The sequence below is a fragment of the Harmonia axyridis genome, chromosome 4, assembly GCF_914767665.1.
Source record: "Harmonia axyridis chromosome 4, icHarAxyr1.1, whole genome shotgun sequence".
NCBI lineage: Eukaryota > Metazoa > Arthropoda > Insecta > Coleoptera > Coccinellidae > Harmonia > Harmonia axyridis.
Window position 1 is genome coordinate 6,896,852 of NC_059504.1, and position 15,576 is coordinate 6,912,427.

The 15,576-nt window shown below is 31.6% G+C and overlaps 1 protein-coding gene across 9 annotated transcripts; it reads right to left on the reverse strand.

Annotated features, from left to right (window-relative positions):
* LOC123677561 (protein AF-10) lies at positions 1-15,361 on the reverse strand. 9 transcript variants are annotated; one of them, XM_045614154.1, is made up of 16 exons: positions 15,169-15,321; positions 14,002-14,225; positions 12,845-12,924; positions 12,474-12,638; positions 11,826-12,023; positions 10,772-10,778; positions 10,155-10,711; positions 8,516-8,876; positions 7,593-7,764; positions 6,098-6,475; positions 4,817-4,994; positions 4,467-4,629; positions 4,239-4,409; positions 2,992-3,199; positions 2,741-2,906; positions 1-1,616 (listed from the first exon to the last, which is right to left on the reverse strand). In XM_045614154.1, the coding sequence occupies exons 2-16, from the start codon at positions 14,108-14,110 to the stop codon at positions 1,566-1,568; spliced, it is 2,964 nt and encodes a 987-aa protein (XP_045470110.1). In that variant the 5' UTR covers positions 14,111-14,225; positions 15,169-15,321; the 3' UTR covers positions 1-1,565. The 9 variants fall into 9 exon arrangements, with proteins under 9 accessions (XP_045470110.1, XP_045470109.1, XP_045470105.1 ...); XM_045614153.1 differs by having other exon boundaries at positions 10,772-10,781; XM_045614149.1 differs by having other exon boundaries at positions 10,155-10,781; positions 15,221-15,361.
* Between the last annotated feature and the right edge of the window lie 215 nt (positions 15,362-15,576).

Sequence of the window (15,576 nt, forward strand, 5' to 3'; positions counted from 1 at the left end):
AACTCTACAAATTTATATATATTACAAAACGAAAATAAAACAAAATATACATTCGAAGATATAAATACATTTACTTCGCATCTGTTCTTTCTAGAAAAGATTCAATGATATAAAAGTACAAAAAATCCCAAAAATATTCGGTTAAAAATAGGGATTCCTCTGTATTTATCATCTTGTTATTTACCAAGATATTTCTCTGTACAGAATTACACATTTACATATAATTCTATACAGAGAAATATCTTGATTTCTTGATTTGCTTAAATTCATCAGATTGTTATTTCTGTCTAGACAAAGAAAGTTTTAGCATATTTCCATTGCAGAAATATTACTTTTCACTGGTATATTTATCATCAAATATTCATATGAATCTCGATATTGAATATGGCAAATTTGAATATTATCATAACTTGAATTGAAGTAACATAAAAATCTTTTTGAAAGATAAACGAAGATACTACTGAAAAAAATAGTGATATTTCTCACTGACTACTATTTCAGGTACAATATTATTCGGTCCAATGAATTAACTTCCTGTAATACTACAACCCAAATAAATATTTCAGTTGCTTTTTTTTTGAGTTGCTTTCAAGTTGTGACAATTAAATTCTAACTTGTTGATAACCTATCTTTATGAATAGTAGTATCCCTGAGAAAAATATTACTTCTATCAAATTCACACCTACAACTATTTCGTTAAATCTTAATTTTCAATGAAATAAACCATGAAATTACAAATTTTGGATAATTCTAAAATTTAGACTTTTGAGCATCAATATACTTTCTAAAAATAATTCTTTCCTTGAAGAATCAAGTATAAAAAACTAAAATTTGGCATATTTTTTTTCTGGAAAGAAACAGTCTCAATTTATTTGTTACAAATGATACACCTAAAGTCTTATTTGATTGCTCTCAATTGGAAGCCTCGAAAAGTACATCAATATTCTGATGAATTAAACTCCTTCGTTTTAAAAGCGGAAAAATTAACAGGTCAAATTAAATATAATAAAATACTTAACAAAAAATTAAACAATAACGATGATAAACTAGGTAATGATTAGACAGAGGAAAAAAATTATAAACGAATTTCTAAAAAGCAACAGCCGAATGAACAGAGTCAAATTTTTTCCTCGTATTTTTCCATAAAACTGGAATCAACTTAAAAAAAGGTTGATGTCAGAATGAGAAAATAATCAATACACAATTATGTTCAGAATGGCACAATTATAAAGTTATACTTGAATAGTTTGATTGAAATTCAAATATATTTTCCCAATTAACACTTGCGATATCTCTGTTCACAAATTACGATTTGTATTACAAAGTTGCATGAAACTCAGTCAATAGGGGTAAATTTTTTAGACTTTGTACATAAACATTCCTAATTACAATTTCCATAATTTATTCACGAATATTGTGAAATAATGGCCGTGAATCAGATTGGAATATGAATGAAATAAAATTCATAGTGAAAAAATATAATATTTTCTTTTGGCTCTGACGAATTGAGTACTTCACTTCATATCCAATAAATGCAGTAGAGTCAATGAAAGATCGAGGTAATCTCAGCTGGGCTTAGAACTCTGATGATGGTCATTATCTCTACGCATTAATATCTGAAAATAAATTGATAAATTTCGATGAAAACAAAAATTCATTCCAAATATACTGAGTATTTATGATTCAAGTTTCAATAAAAAACAATTTGTTAAATTACTTTTACTTTTAGATAAAATTTTATCAAAACCTTGATTAAAAAATTCATTTACATGTAGTTGACATAAGACTGTGCAAATTCAATTAAAAACTTCGAAAGGAAGGTTTATTTGTGACACAACATGTATATAACATGGCAAAATAGAAGAAAGAACAAATAATCCCACTTAATTTTTAGGATAATCCAAAAGTTATCTTTTGGATATTTTTTAGAAATTCAATAATGAATCTTGAACATTTAGGTTATGGTCCGAGAATTTCAGAGCGGTTACTAGTGGTTTTCAATTTTTCAGGTAACCTGCTTCGTATTTACGGACCGCTTGACACTTGTCAATAGTCAACCAAATTTTTCTTTGACAGAATTTTGGAGGTTATAAATTGTTGATCTCTTTTAATTTGTAAACAACTAAATGTTCTTAATGGCTCTGAAGGGTATTTGTTTCATAATTAAAATAATAACATTTTTGAGTGTTAGATCTCATGGAAAATGTTCATAAACATTAATCTGAAAATTAAAATGACAACTGCCAAGCCAAATGGGCGTGGTTACCGAACCTAACCAGAATAAAAGTACGGTTGCTCTGGTGACGGATAACTCACCGAAGTTTGAGAAAATAGTCACTGGTTTTTGAGGAATTTGACATATACAGACCACCAACCTACTAACCATAGTAACCAAGGTGATATACAGACCATACCTCTATTAACAAAGTATATGAAATAAATCTCAGTATATAAATTCAATTATTCATTTTTTTGCTGTCGTAATAGTTCTATATACCATAACAGTTTTCTGTTGCTGAATTTTACCGAGTTGTTGATATACATTGAAAGTTCCAATTTTCCAAATGACATAGTTAAAAAATTCATCTTATTGAAATGAATATAATAGAAGATTAGAAAAAGAAGTAGAACAACAGAGAGAGGAATACATTCAGCACTCTCCCTTTTTTTTTAAATCATTGACGTCACTTTTTTGTGCATAGAGTTGATGATCATGAATATTTCAAGAATTCAAACATACCTGTTGTTGTTGAGACTGACTGGATCCTTGATAATGTGAATATTGCTGAGGACGGGGGTTCGAACGTCCACTCGCTTCAGGATTTGGCCTAATCAAAGAGTTATTAGAGAAACTGGATCCAGCTGGGGATAATCTATAAGAACTAAGATCAATCGAATGATTTGATCTTTTGAAGGGGGTACAAATAAAAATGGGGTGGAACACAAACGACAAATAAATGAAAATGAAATGGCAATCGAAATTTTTACTACCTCACAGTGGGACTCCGTTGCGGTTGTCCAGTGACTGGACTTCTGTGGGAAGAATAGGTTTGATTCGAATCTGGTGGTAAACCATTTTCAACGGGGACATCAGCGCTAGTTCCTTGTGGATGAGCTGGATAACTTGCACTGCCAGCACTGTGCCTCGATCGAGGGACATCACCGTGACCAGCAGCAACAGCTGGATGAATATTATTCACTGAAAAGTTCATATCTAGTTCATCCAAACTATTGTCAAAAGTATCACAACAAAAACCTCAATTATAAACCAACATACTCAAAAAAAAAAAAAAAATTAGTACTTTCAAAACAGTAGACTTGGAATTTCTCGGGAATTTTAATGGTTTCCAAAAATTCAACTCCTACTTGACACGCCATGAATGAAAAGTTTTTGTTGTAACTAAGATGCATAGAATACCTGGTGTGTGGACTGATTCGATTTTGTTTCAGACTTTTTGAGATATCCACCTGTTGCTTTGGTGTTCTGCTTCACCAGAGTTCTGTTAGGTGGCGCTCTTCAGAAATTTTCGAATTCCCGGTATCTGCCAGGCGCCGTTTAAAACCATGATTACTAACTTTTTCATTCCTGAATTGAACAACCATGATGTCCAGGAGCTGTGGTTTCAACAAGACGGCGCAACATGTCACACAGCTCGTACCACAATCGATTTATTGAAAGACACGATTGGTGACCGCCTAATTTTACGTTTTGGACCTGTGAATTGGCCTCCAAGATCTTGTGATTTAACACCACTAGACTACTTTCTGCGGGGCTATGTAAAGTCATTGGTCTATGCGGATAAGCCACAAACCCTTGACCATTTGGAAGACAACATTCGCCGTGTTATTGCCGATATACGGCCACAAATGTTGGAAAAAGTCATCGAAAATTGGACGTCCAGATCCAGATTGGACTATATTCGAGCCAGCCGTGGCGGTCATATGCCAGAAATCATATTTAAAATGTAATGCCACAAGATTATCCTGCGGATAAATAAAATTCATGTCAATCGAATAATCCATCGTTGTTTTATTGCAATTTAAAGTTCTATAGCTCTAAAAAAAACACCCTTTATAAACGATGTATGCGCCATCTGAAACAGACGCGATCCCTCGAAATCAAGTAGGTATAAATCTGAAAAATCACCCGTTTTGTCTGAAAGTTTTACAGATATTGGTAGACATACCAGGTTTTCTATGTATCTTAGTTGTAACCCCTAAAAGCAAATAAAATTTACCTGTATGAGGATGTGAAGTCTGAGGTGTAGCAGGTTGTCCTGTTAAGGGAATCGCCAGTCTTGCATTCACTGCTAATAAATGATCCCGCCTTTGTAGCAATGAACTGACGTGTTCCTCTAACCTAAGATTCTCAGCTCTCAATTGATGTAAGCACGATAATAGAGATGCAACTAGAATGAAAGGATTCGATTACACTTCTGAAAACCCTCAAGAAATTCCATAATTACTGTCAAAATGTTGAGCCTGCTCCATAAGAAATTGAGATCCCTGCTCCCATTGTCTCTCTAACAGTTGGTCCAACGTCTGAGGAATATTACCAGTATTTCCTCCAAGCATTCCGGTCAAACCACTATTACCTGAAGTTGTGCTGCCAGTGCTGTTAGAACGTGCCTAAAATAAATTTCGGTCAAATATCGTATAACGCAGAGGAATTTTTTTTTTTTGATTGACGGGAGCAAGAATAAAAAGAGAAAATACTTGAACTGTTGAAACTTGCATTATTTATTGAATTTTTTGCCAGACATAAAAACTCACTACCATAATCAATCTCATATTTGGTTTGGTTGAAACTACTTACAGTCGCAACAACTTTATGATGTAATTGGGGTCCAACCAGATTAGAATTTTCATTGGGATTGAAAATACTATGAGCCTCCAGCTCGGAGTTTAAATGGTCAGACATTTTTTGCGCCATATTTGATGTTGGATTGAGCTGATTTCCCAACATATGTGGGGCAGTAACACCATTCTGGAATCTAGAAAACACAGAAATTTTGGAATTCAAATATTAATTAAATTATTATTTACTTTTATCAACATCAATTAAAAAAATCTTAAACTTTGTCATATATCAATTCTTTCATGAAATGAATTTCCTTCATCTGATACCAATAAAGCATTAATAATTATACCAAACATTAAACTACTGTAATTCATGTGAAAATTAAACCAATTTACCCTTCTACAATTATTGAACAAAGCAGTGAAATAAAATTATTCTGATCTAAATTGTCATAATTGAAATTTTCTCTAATCTAGTAAGCGTCATGGTATTAGGTTAGTTGAAAAACCTGAAAACTGCCAAACTAGATATTAAGGTTTTATAAGTGGAATATACTTAGTTCAAAATATGTGATATAACATTCCATAGTAAATAAAGCTTTATGTATAAACTAAATAAAAACATATTATCAGGATTCAAGTCTAAAAAGGCTAAGGTAGGGTTATCCAACAATGATTATTAGTTAGAATATAGAATTATAAACAAAATAAATTTAAATCCATTCACGGACATTCTGATGCTGAAGTTTCACATTTATATATTCATTAGAATCATTCCAATAAGTTAATAATCGTTTTGGTAAAACTAAAAAAATTAGAAATAAAAAAACAGTTAAATTTTCATTACTAAAAGGCTAAACTAATATTTAAACAACTCCCAAAAACCATCAATAAGTCTCAATTCAAAACTAAAGATGAAAATGTGTGAAGGGTGTTCCAAAATGATTAGAAAATAGTTTTTTATTACAAAAATATACAATTATTTGAAACACTAATTGATATTGCATCTTCACATTGGAGTAATTTAATTTTATATTTAGTGAATATTAAGATTTGTAATACATAACATAGAATTCTGAAGAATATATCAATATTTCAAAAATTATAATATGATCATTTAATTTTTTAAATTCCGAATTTTTTTCATTATTCAAATACGATTCTATTCAACTGCCAACTATTAACCAGCTCTACTCTTTTACAAGTATTACCTCAACGCATAACTTACCCTGAATACCTTGAAATTGGGGAATGATTTAATTAAAGACATACATCGAGTACGAACAAATTTACTTACAATTTAACATCTTTGTTATCTCTACTAGAACTCGGAGTGATAACGGCAGGTTCAGTTTTTCTTCCCTTTGTTTTATTTTTACTTGTCCTCGTTGGTAAAGCGCTCTGACTCTCAGAGCTCGGACTGCTAGGTGGGGAATTCTTCAACTGGTTCTGACTTATACTAGCGAAAGCTCCGGGTTGTTGACTTAGCGTTGAACTTAGCGATGGTGTGGGAGAAATATTCATCTGAGATCGACTAGATCTTCTCATGGAAAGATTAGAATTCGAATTATTGTTAATTTGGTAGCTATTTGAATTACTCCCCAATCCTCCACCGCTACTACGTTTCTTCCCGCGATTCGTAACTGTTTTTTCAGTCTTATCGTTTGATTGAGATCTGTGGACGAACTTTTGTTCAGCAAAATATCGATTCCTTCACAATGTAAACAATAACAGAACATATAACAGTTAACAATTGAGGAATAGCACCACTCTAAAAAAATAATACCCAGCGATTTGAAGTGTATTAGCCAAGCGGTCTTGTAGAGCTAGTTGACTAAATCGCCTATATAGAAGTTATCGGTCGACCATTAAGGTCATGATGTGTTGATCATTTGAATCTAAAAATTATTGAGTAAATTCAAAATAACATGTAACTAGGATTTTAAACTAACCCCACTATTCGATCTATTATAATTCACTACCCAATTCGATTGTAATACATCAAGTGGTGAGGGTAGTTCAAAATTCCTAATTGCATTGTATTTATTTTGAATTCAGTTAGTAACTTTTAGAAGTGTAAATTCTTCAACCTGAGTAGAACACTGAGTCAACTTTTAGACGTATTCTATCTCTAACAAAAACGTTAAAATGGCGATAAATTTGTTTCGAGGTATTTTGTTACGCTTAGTATAATACTAACTTTTTAGGACTTCAAGTAATACTTTTTGTTAAGTGGTGTTATTCCTTTGAATTTGCAAGTTTTTAAAACATCTATGTTCAACAATCACAAATGCTAAACATTAAACATTAATTGGAATTATAAGGATAAAATTTCAGTTTGTTTTTCTCCCAGTTCAAAATTTCAGAATTCTAATTCAAACGGTAGTTTTCTTACCAGCGGCATTGTCTATTCCATAAGTTATAATAATTTGAAACCCTCAAAATCTTATAGCCCAATTGTATCCTATTTTAACACCAATCCCATCAAACTTTACTTCTAGAGGTATATCTATCGATATTGTGAATTACCTTTCAGAAATTATTCTACTATTTCACACTTTGAAATTTTTTACACATCTACTTTTTATACTTGTCAACTGCTAGTTCAGAAGTTTCCATTAATATTAAAAAATTTATATCAACCAAAGCACATGCAGTTCTTCAAAATAGTGTCAAACATTCTCAAATCAAAGCTATTCACAAACTGAGCCCCCATCTACTTTTCGTCTAAATCAATCAATAAAAAAAAAACACCTTTCTCTGAATAACAAGTATTGATAAGCAAACATTACCTAGTTCTTTTAGCAGGTACTTCAGTCTGAATCTCCTCCAGTTCCATGTCTTCTTCTGTAGTGTTAGTGCTCATTGCTGCTTCTTGTTTTTCATATATTATTTTCAAACCTCCACCACTCTCTGAAGTGAGCATATTTGACTGAGCGTTCTCTTCTTCAATGTTCAATGATTCTTGAAATAATGAATGTTGGCAAATAAAAACAAATTGGTAGACAGCATATAAAGAGTACAATAAAATGTCACAAATTCAACACAAAGTAAACAATATTATAGGGCAATAAATTTCAAAACTAAATTTCATTCACCAGATTTTTTTTTGATTTTAAATGTACACATTCATATACATACATAAAAAAAATAAGAGGGAATAATAGAAATAATAAAATTCAAGTACCATTTCAGTATTGAAATACAAGATTTAGATTTTTGAACAAATAGGTTTGTTTTAGCATAATTTTTTAGGAAGGTTAGATTTTGTTTCAGACTTTTTGAGATATCCATGGAATATAATGACAGAGTATAGAAGATTGTCACAAGCATAGAATATAAAATATTATTGTTCTATACTCTAAGGTCACGAGAGCCGAGAATCGAGAGTAATGTCAAATATAAACGATATATGCGCCATCTGAAACAGGCGCGATCCCTCAAAATTAAGTAGGTATAAATCTGAAAAATCTCCCGTTTTGTTTGAAAGTTTTACAGGTATAAGTAGATACACTAGGTTTTCTATGCATCTTAGACTTCATGTTTGCTTGAACATTTATTTCTCTGACAGTTGGCAAATTTGACATCTGAATAAAACATATAGTTCGAATTTGTTCAAACTTGAAATCTGTTTCTCAATAAATCCGCACTTCTGTTAAAACAAACCTTTCGAAAATCGCTGATCAAATGAACAATATGTTGCATCTATACTCACCTAAATTACTGGGTAAATCTGGCCCACTCGGTTTTGGGGAATCGTTGGTTTTCTCCTGCTGCGATTCAATGATATTCGCTAATAGATTGCCTTGAGCACTTGTACTTGCTTGAGATTGAGGGCTCAATGTCGTACTGGGAAGTGGCAATGAAACCACCAGAGAACCCGCCAAGGGCTGAGCGGCTGTGGACTGAATAATGGATTGAGCAGTTGCGGAAACAACAGTACTTGTTTCTGGTGGCACCACCGGGGGATCCGCAGCCGATGTAGTGGGAGGTGGGGTTGCTTTGATAGTTGATATCGAAGTTAAGGCAACGACTGGTTGATTAGATATTATTGATTGCGTGGTTTCTACTTTTATCTGAAAAATCCTTGCTACTTACAATTTCGATATTCAGAAAAAAAAAAATTCTGTACAGGTAACAGGCCAATTGAAAAGTCCTCGGTCTACTATAGTAACTCATTTTTATTGGCAATATTCGATTTAATTATTCAACATAGTTGCCTTTGAGGGCGATACAGCGATTATAGCGATCTTCCAACTTTTCGATACCATTTTTGTAGTACGATTTGTCTTTCGCTTCAAAATAGGCCTCAGTTTCGGCGATTACTTCTTCTTTGGCAATAAAATTTCTTTCCAACAAGCTTTCTTTTGAGGTCTGAGAACAGGAAAAAGTCGCTGGGGGCAGAAACAGCTCCTTTTTTTTCTCCAAATGTGGCCGTTTTTTAACGATTTCATTCTTTGAACAATCCAATAACGCTATATAATAATCGCTGTTGACGGTCTGGCCTTTTTGAGGGTAATCAATGAATGTTATACCTTGCGCATCCTTCAAACACTGCTCCGAATCATTAACACATTGTTGCTTTAGATCGATTGTGAGCTCAAGCGGCACCTATTTTGCACACAGCTTTCTTATGTACAAATATTCGTGAATGATATGATGAACACGTTCAGATGATATCTTCACAATGTCTGCTATCTCGATCAACTTCACTTCACAGTCATTCAAAATTATTTTGTGAACTTTTTGATTTTTTCGTCGGTGACAGCCTCTTTTGGGCGTCCACTGCGTTCGCCGTCTTCTGTGCTCATTTCACCACGTTTAAACTCAGCATACCAATCAATGATGGTTGATTTTCCTGATGCAGACCCCGAAAACACTTTATCAAGCCAAGATTTTGCTTCAACTATATTTTTTCCATTAAAAAAAAAAAGCAATATTTTATCAGCACACGAAATTCTTTTTTTCCATCTTTCTTCAAATAACAAAAGTAGCTACACTCACAACGCAATATCTCACAAACTAATAGTCGGACTGCTGTCAAATTTTGACATGTATCGTTTGAAGGTTGGTACTAACTAAAAATCGTATGTATTTAATAGTAGCACCGCCATTTGTGCATCAGACCGGGGACTTTTCAATTGGCCTAATATACAGAGAAATCAACGTTATTTTATTACACATGAAAATTCATAGAGGATTAATTTAAGACCACCCTTAGATTTCCTTGATACTCAAAAAACAGAATAAATTAATAATCTTCATTTCCAACTTTTATAAACGTGAATTTATTAATTTATTATATGAGTTATTTAATTTATCAAAAATATTATGTTCAATCAATAATTGCTTACCTTCTTAGCTTTATCTACACTTTCTCCACTAGTATCAAGTAAGTCCTCCTTCTTCTCTGAACTATTAATTACACTACTATCATTATTGCTATTGGCAGTGTTCGAATTAATCACATTCACTTCACTTGAAACAACCGTAGTAACAGGCGTAGGAGTTCTAGAATTCGATTTACGTTTTTTCGATCCCTTACTTTCCTTCAATTCGGACGATTTAGTTTCTTCACTATTTTCGGATTTAGAGTCTTTTTTGTCAGTCTTCGTTTCACTTGAGTGTTCAGAATGATTATCAGAGTTTTTGGTACTTCGAGATGAACCACTAGACGAACTATTCACTTTGCTTTTGTCCGAGCTCTTCGAGTTATGATGAGAAGTCTTCGAATTACTTGGGCTGGAGGAACTTTTCGAGTTACCGCTACTAGTCTTCGAGGATGTAGACGTTTTTGTGCTGGACGTGGACCTACGTTTATTTGATGAATTCGCCGAGCTTGTTGATGAAGTAGACGAGGATGTGGCTTTGGCAGAAGTGGATGGTACTGCTTCTGCTTCCTTCTCAGAACCTGAATCGGACAAATGCTTTTCTGATACTGGCTTATATGGTGGAATCGTTTTAACATTACCTCCTTTCTTCTGAAATAATTTCAAGCAATCATTTATATGAATTAAAAATGGTATTGAAAACAAACAAAATCATACAACACACAATAAATATCATATCGATCTATCGATAGGAACACAAGATTTTATTAGTTAAAATTGTTCAATCATCTCAAATTATCATGTCATTTTCATGTATGTAATTATTTTATCATTTAATAGTACATTATTTCATTATTTAGGTTATTTTGATTCATTACATCCTTACTAAGATGCATAGAATCTCTGGTGTGTACTGATTCGATTTTGTTTCAGACTTTTTGAGATATCCACCTGTTGCTTTGGTGTTCTGTTTCACCATAGTTCTGTAAGGTCATTATTCAGAAATTTTCGAATTCCCTGGCGCCGTTTAAAAATGAAATTTTGATTTTAGACTTTACAAACATTCACAATAAATTACAATTCAGTTCCTATCGAATTTTCAATGAAATGAATGGAATATAATGACAGAGTATAAAAGATTGTTACGAGCATAGAATATAAATTATTATTATTCTATACTTAAAGGTCACGAGAGCCGAGAATGGAGAGAAATGTCAAATATAAACGATGAAAGCGCCATCTGAAACAGACGCGATCCCTCGAAATCAAGTAGGTATAAATCTGAAAAATCTCCCGTTTTGTCTGAAAGTATTACAGGCATAAGTAGACACACCAGGTTTTCTATGCATCTTAATCCTTACTATTCCAATCTATTTGAGGTTAGAATTTAATGTTGTTTTAAATCTCTTAGATTTTCAATGGCTTCTCTATAGAAAAACTAACATATTTAATTGTAGAATCGCAGAACATTAATTGCAAAGAAACAAAAATCCAAAAAACAAATATGTTCACACAAATTGAAGTCCAATCCTGTCAGCTTTTCTGGTGTAATAAATATCAATTTTTCAAATCAGTGTTTTCCGTTCTTCAATTGAAATAAAAAAGTTCTATTAAATGTAGACCTTTTTTCATTCAAAAGATCTTGTATCTGAATACTTAATTATGAAGAAAATTGAATTTAAAAATTTCACTCACCAATTTGCTATAGTGGTATTGGCAATATCCACAGTACTTGACATTGTCCAAATAATTTCCAGCTTCTTCACAAAGAAGGCCAAGACTTTGACCACAAGTAACGTGAAATTGTTGCTTGCAACCTATTCTATTACATGACATACAAGCACCAACAGCTGCAGTGGATGGTTTTCCTTTTTCTTCACAGATATAACACACCTATGGTAAAAGTACAATAATACTTTCATGAATAATTCTTTCAAACTGCTAGGCAAAATATGCGATATTGCTACATTATAAATCTGGGTCTTCAACAACAAAATTTGTAAGCTAAATTTCCCAAGTCTCTTTACTTTCCAATCGATGCTTGGTAAGACGTTATTTATTTATTGCTTTATAGGCATCAAAACTGAAAAAAACATTACTAATTTGAATTTCTTCAAGGATTCTTGCAAAGATCTTCATGCACTTTCTTCAGTATACTATACACACATTATTATTTTTAATAGTGAATCATTTCACATCGACACATGAAAAATCTATAAAATTAATCCGATCATCATGAATAACTTATTGGAATTAATAGCTCACTTTCAATAACTTCAAAGAAAAATTCTACTTTCCACTAGTAATTGTAAATTATAATTAATTAATCAAGAGAAAACTTACTTTATTGAAACGTTCTGCAGGGATTAAATGCAACAGAATAGGTTCCATAGTAGTAACATTCCCGAATCGAACTTCTGGTATGTATAAGGCGCACACCACATGGGCCCATTTTGCATTATCAGTTCGTTTAAGAGCGCCATATCGGCTAGGGCATAATTCACACTTCTGAAAATTTAGCATGGATATTGATATGGCAAAACATTCAAATAGATGTTCGAAAAAGTGGGAGGAAAATTTTAGGATGTTCCAGAATAAAATATATAAGAATATAAATAGGAAGAGAATTGTAATTCAAAATTAACTTGTATGAACTAAAGATTAAAAAAAAAAATGCCTAGTGTGATGTCAGGTTAATATATTTCCTTTCTTACCACTTTAGAAGTCCTTTCTTGACTTTCACATTTACGACAATACCACGGTCCTGTTGGTACACTTACAATTCCATAACAAGCTGAAAAACAATTGGTTAATAGAAAAATCTAAAAATTCGAGTGTGTCCACCAGAAAAAAAATATCGTCAATTTAAAAACAATGCCAAACCAATATTAATCAAAATTCTAATAAATAAATACATAACATATATCCCCATAAAATATAAAATTCCTTTAGAAATTTGGTCAAAGGAAAAACGTTCCCATATGTAATACAAAACAAGACGTAATGTTTTGCCAAAATAAGAAGAGAACATAAATTGCATTATATTTGATCATGAAGAGAACACACATAAATGCTAATTGTTGACTATTGGTTGCAGAGAGAACTTCCATATGAAAATGGAATAGATTCAGTAATTAGAACAAAAAACATCTTTTTTTATCACAATTTTTCAATGAACTATTATTTTGTGTCTGTAAATATGTACTAAGCTACCACTAGATGCTGGTACTACCATAATTAAACCCTCCAAATATCTATAAAATGTCTTGTACAGGTATTATACATAAACACATATATTGAAGGAATGATTCAGTAATTTTAAAATGAGATTAATTTATCCAAAAAATAAACGGAATATTTCAGGGTCCAATGGGCAGTTTTTAAAAATTTAGAATATCTTCCTGATTTTGTTATAACTTTTCATCAAACTATCACCAATTTCAACAGCAATAATTTTTAAAATTATAAATAATAAAAGCTGATAAAAATTTTAAGCATGTATAAAGATGAATCGAATTGAAAGAAATTTTACGCAACTATAAGGAATATTTGTATATAAGAGATAAAAATAGCTGCTTCTTGATAGAAAAAAGAATAACTAAAACATAAATAATAACAATAGCTTGCAAAAACAAAGTACTCAAAATGAATAAACAACTTTCTCACAAAATATTTAACAAATAGCTGTTTTTCCTGTCAGTTTTATCTAGCCATTAAAACATTGGAATACAAAACTTGAGATATAATTTTATTATAACCAATCACATAATTCAATAAACTATGACAACGATATGTTCAGCAAATTAAAAAAAAAATTGGGAAAAACTGTTGGATAAAAACAGAATACACTAAACTACACAAAAAATATTACCTTGGTGAACTGCCACTGTACATGACTGTCCATCACAGTAAACAAGAGGATTTTCAGACCAGCCTCTATCATCAGAACAAACGCAACAACCTCCTACCATTTCCCTCATAATGTAAAGGAGCGACTGTTGCTAAACTAGCGATTCTTCAAACCCACCCCACACATCTTTTGTCCATATGACCATAATCATCACAACATGATGGAATTAATCATACAATGATACTCTGTAAAAAATTAAAACTTTTGTTGATTCATTTCATTTCAGCATTTAATATTAGCGTCATTACTAAGATTAATATATGTATAAACAAAGAATATATATAGATTTGAAATTGAATTGCACCCATCTTAAGAGACTTTCAATATAAACCATCGCAGTTATTTCAATTAGATTTTATTAGAGAGCAGAAGAAATGATATTTCATTCACAATAACAATCACCTAGGGTATTGCAAAATAGTGAAGATGTTGAGGTTTGGGTATACCAAGGTTTGAAGAATATCAAAATAAGTTTCCTGACTTTTATTCTCTTTTTATATTTCTAGAAAACCATTCCAATTTTTGAGAAATAACCAACTTCTTATCAGATATAAACAAAGCAGGTTATAATTTGGAGAGAATCACTGTTCTAGATTCAAGTTGGCAGAGTGAAGTCTGTGTATGTATATTCATTAAAATTTGCTGCCTATTTCAATTTCATGTCATATCATATTTTATACTGAGATATTGCAGTTTTTGCTTGTTTACATAAAAGGAAAGCGGAGCTCACAGCAGGTTACAAAACAATAACCTTTAATTTTGAGTGACAAATTTATATTCTACAGAGAAATGGTTTAAGAATATCCACAACATGATCCTAAATTAATTACTTCACTGTAGGAGAGCTATTATAAATAACAAAACAAGTCAAAATAAGTACCAATGAGAAACAATTAAGTAACTATTAAAGTTATATAATAATGTGAAATTAAAAAATAATCATACTTAACAATTCCTTAATTTCTACAGTAATATTAATAAAAGTCGAAGGTAAATAAAAACAGAGTTTTCCTCCAAACAATTATAAGACCAAATATAATACATGCTATAACGTGCTTTGAGCGTCCCTCCATTCAACAAGACTTTCTTTTAGGTATCATATTAGATTCTAAGCATTAATTGCATTACCTCATACGAAAGCTCATAAAAGGAAAACACTACTTATTCACGCAGCACTTACTTTAACATTATAATGTAATATAAACACATTTTAAAGCGAGGAAACCATTTTGTTTTGACGGTATTTCTCAAGCAGTCTTGCGAAATAACAACATGGCGCAAGCGCAATCGTAAGTTTCAAAATACCATCGATTTTTTGAAAAGCATCAATGAATTTTTCGAAATACTGACAACAAATTCAATATATATATAACGCTTATTTCTTTATTTGTTATTATTAACTATAAGATGTTTCAAAATGAATGCGATTGTTAACATATATCCAATTTTTCGTATGTTTGAGAATGTAATAAAATCAAGCATTTCTATTTGTTCGATTTATATTATCATATTATTTATATTATTAATTATTACTAT

Bases quoted from the DNA above. Each gene is read 5' to 3' on its own strand.
- LOC123677561 (XM_045614149.1), bottom strand. From the start codon at position 14,110: ATGAGGGAAATGGTAGGAGGTTGTTGCGTTTGTTCTGATGATAGAGGC. The intron at 12,925-14,001 runs GTAATATTTTTT...ATTGTTTTTCAG, and splicing joins TACAGTGGCAGTTCACCAAG to CTTGTTATGGAATTGTAAGT. The intron at 1,617-2,740 runs GTATGTTTGAAT...ATTTATTTTCAG, and splicing joins GTCAGTCTCAACAACAACAG to ATATTAATGCGTAGAGATAA.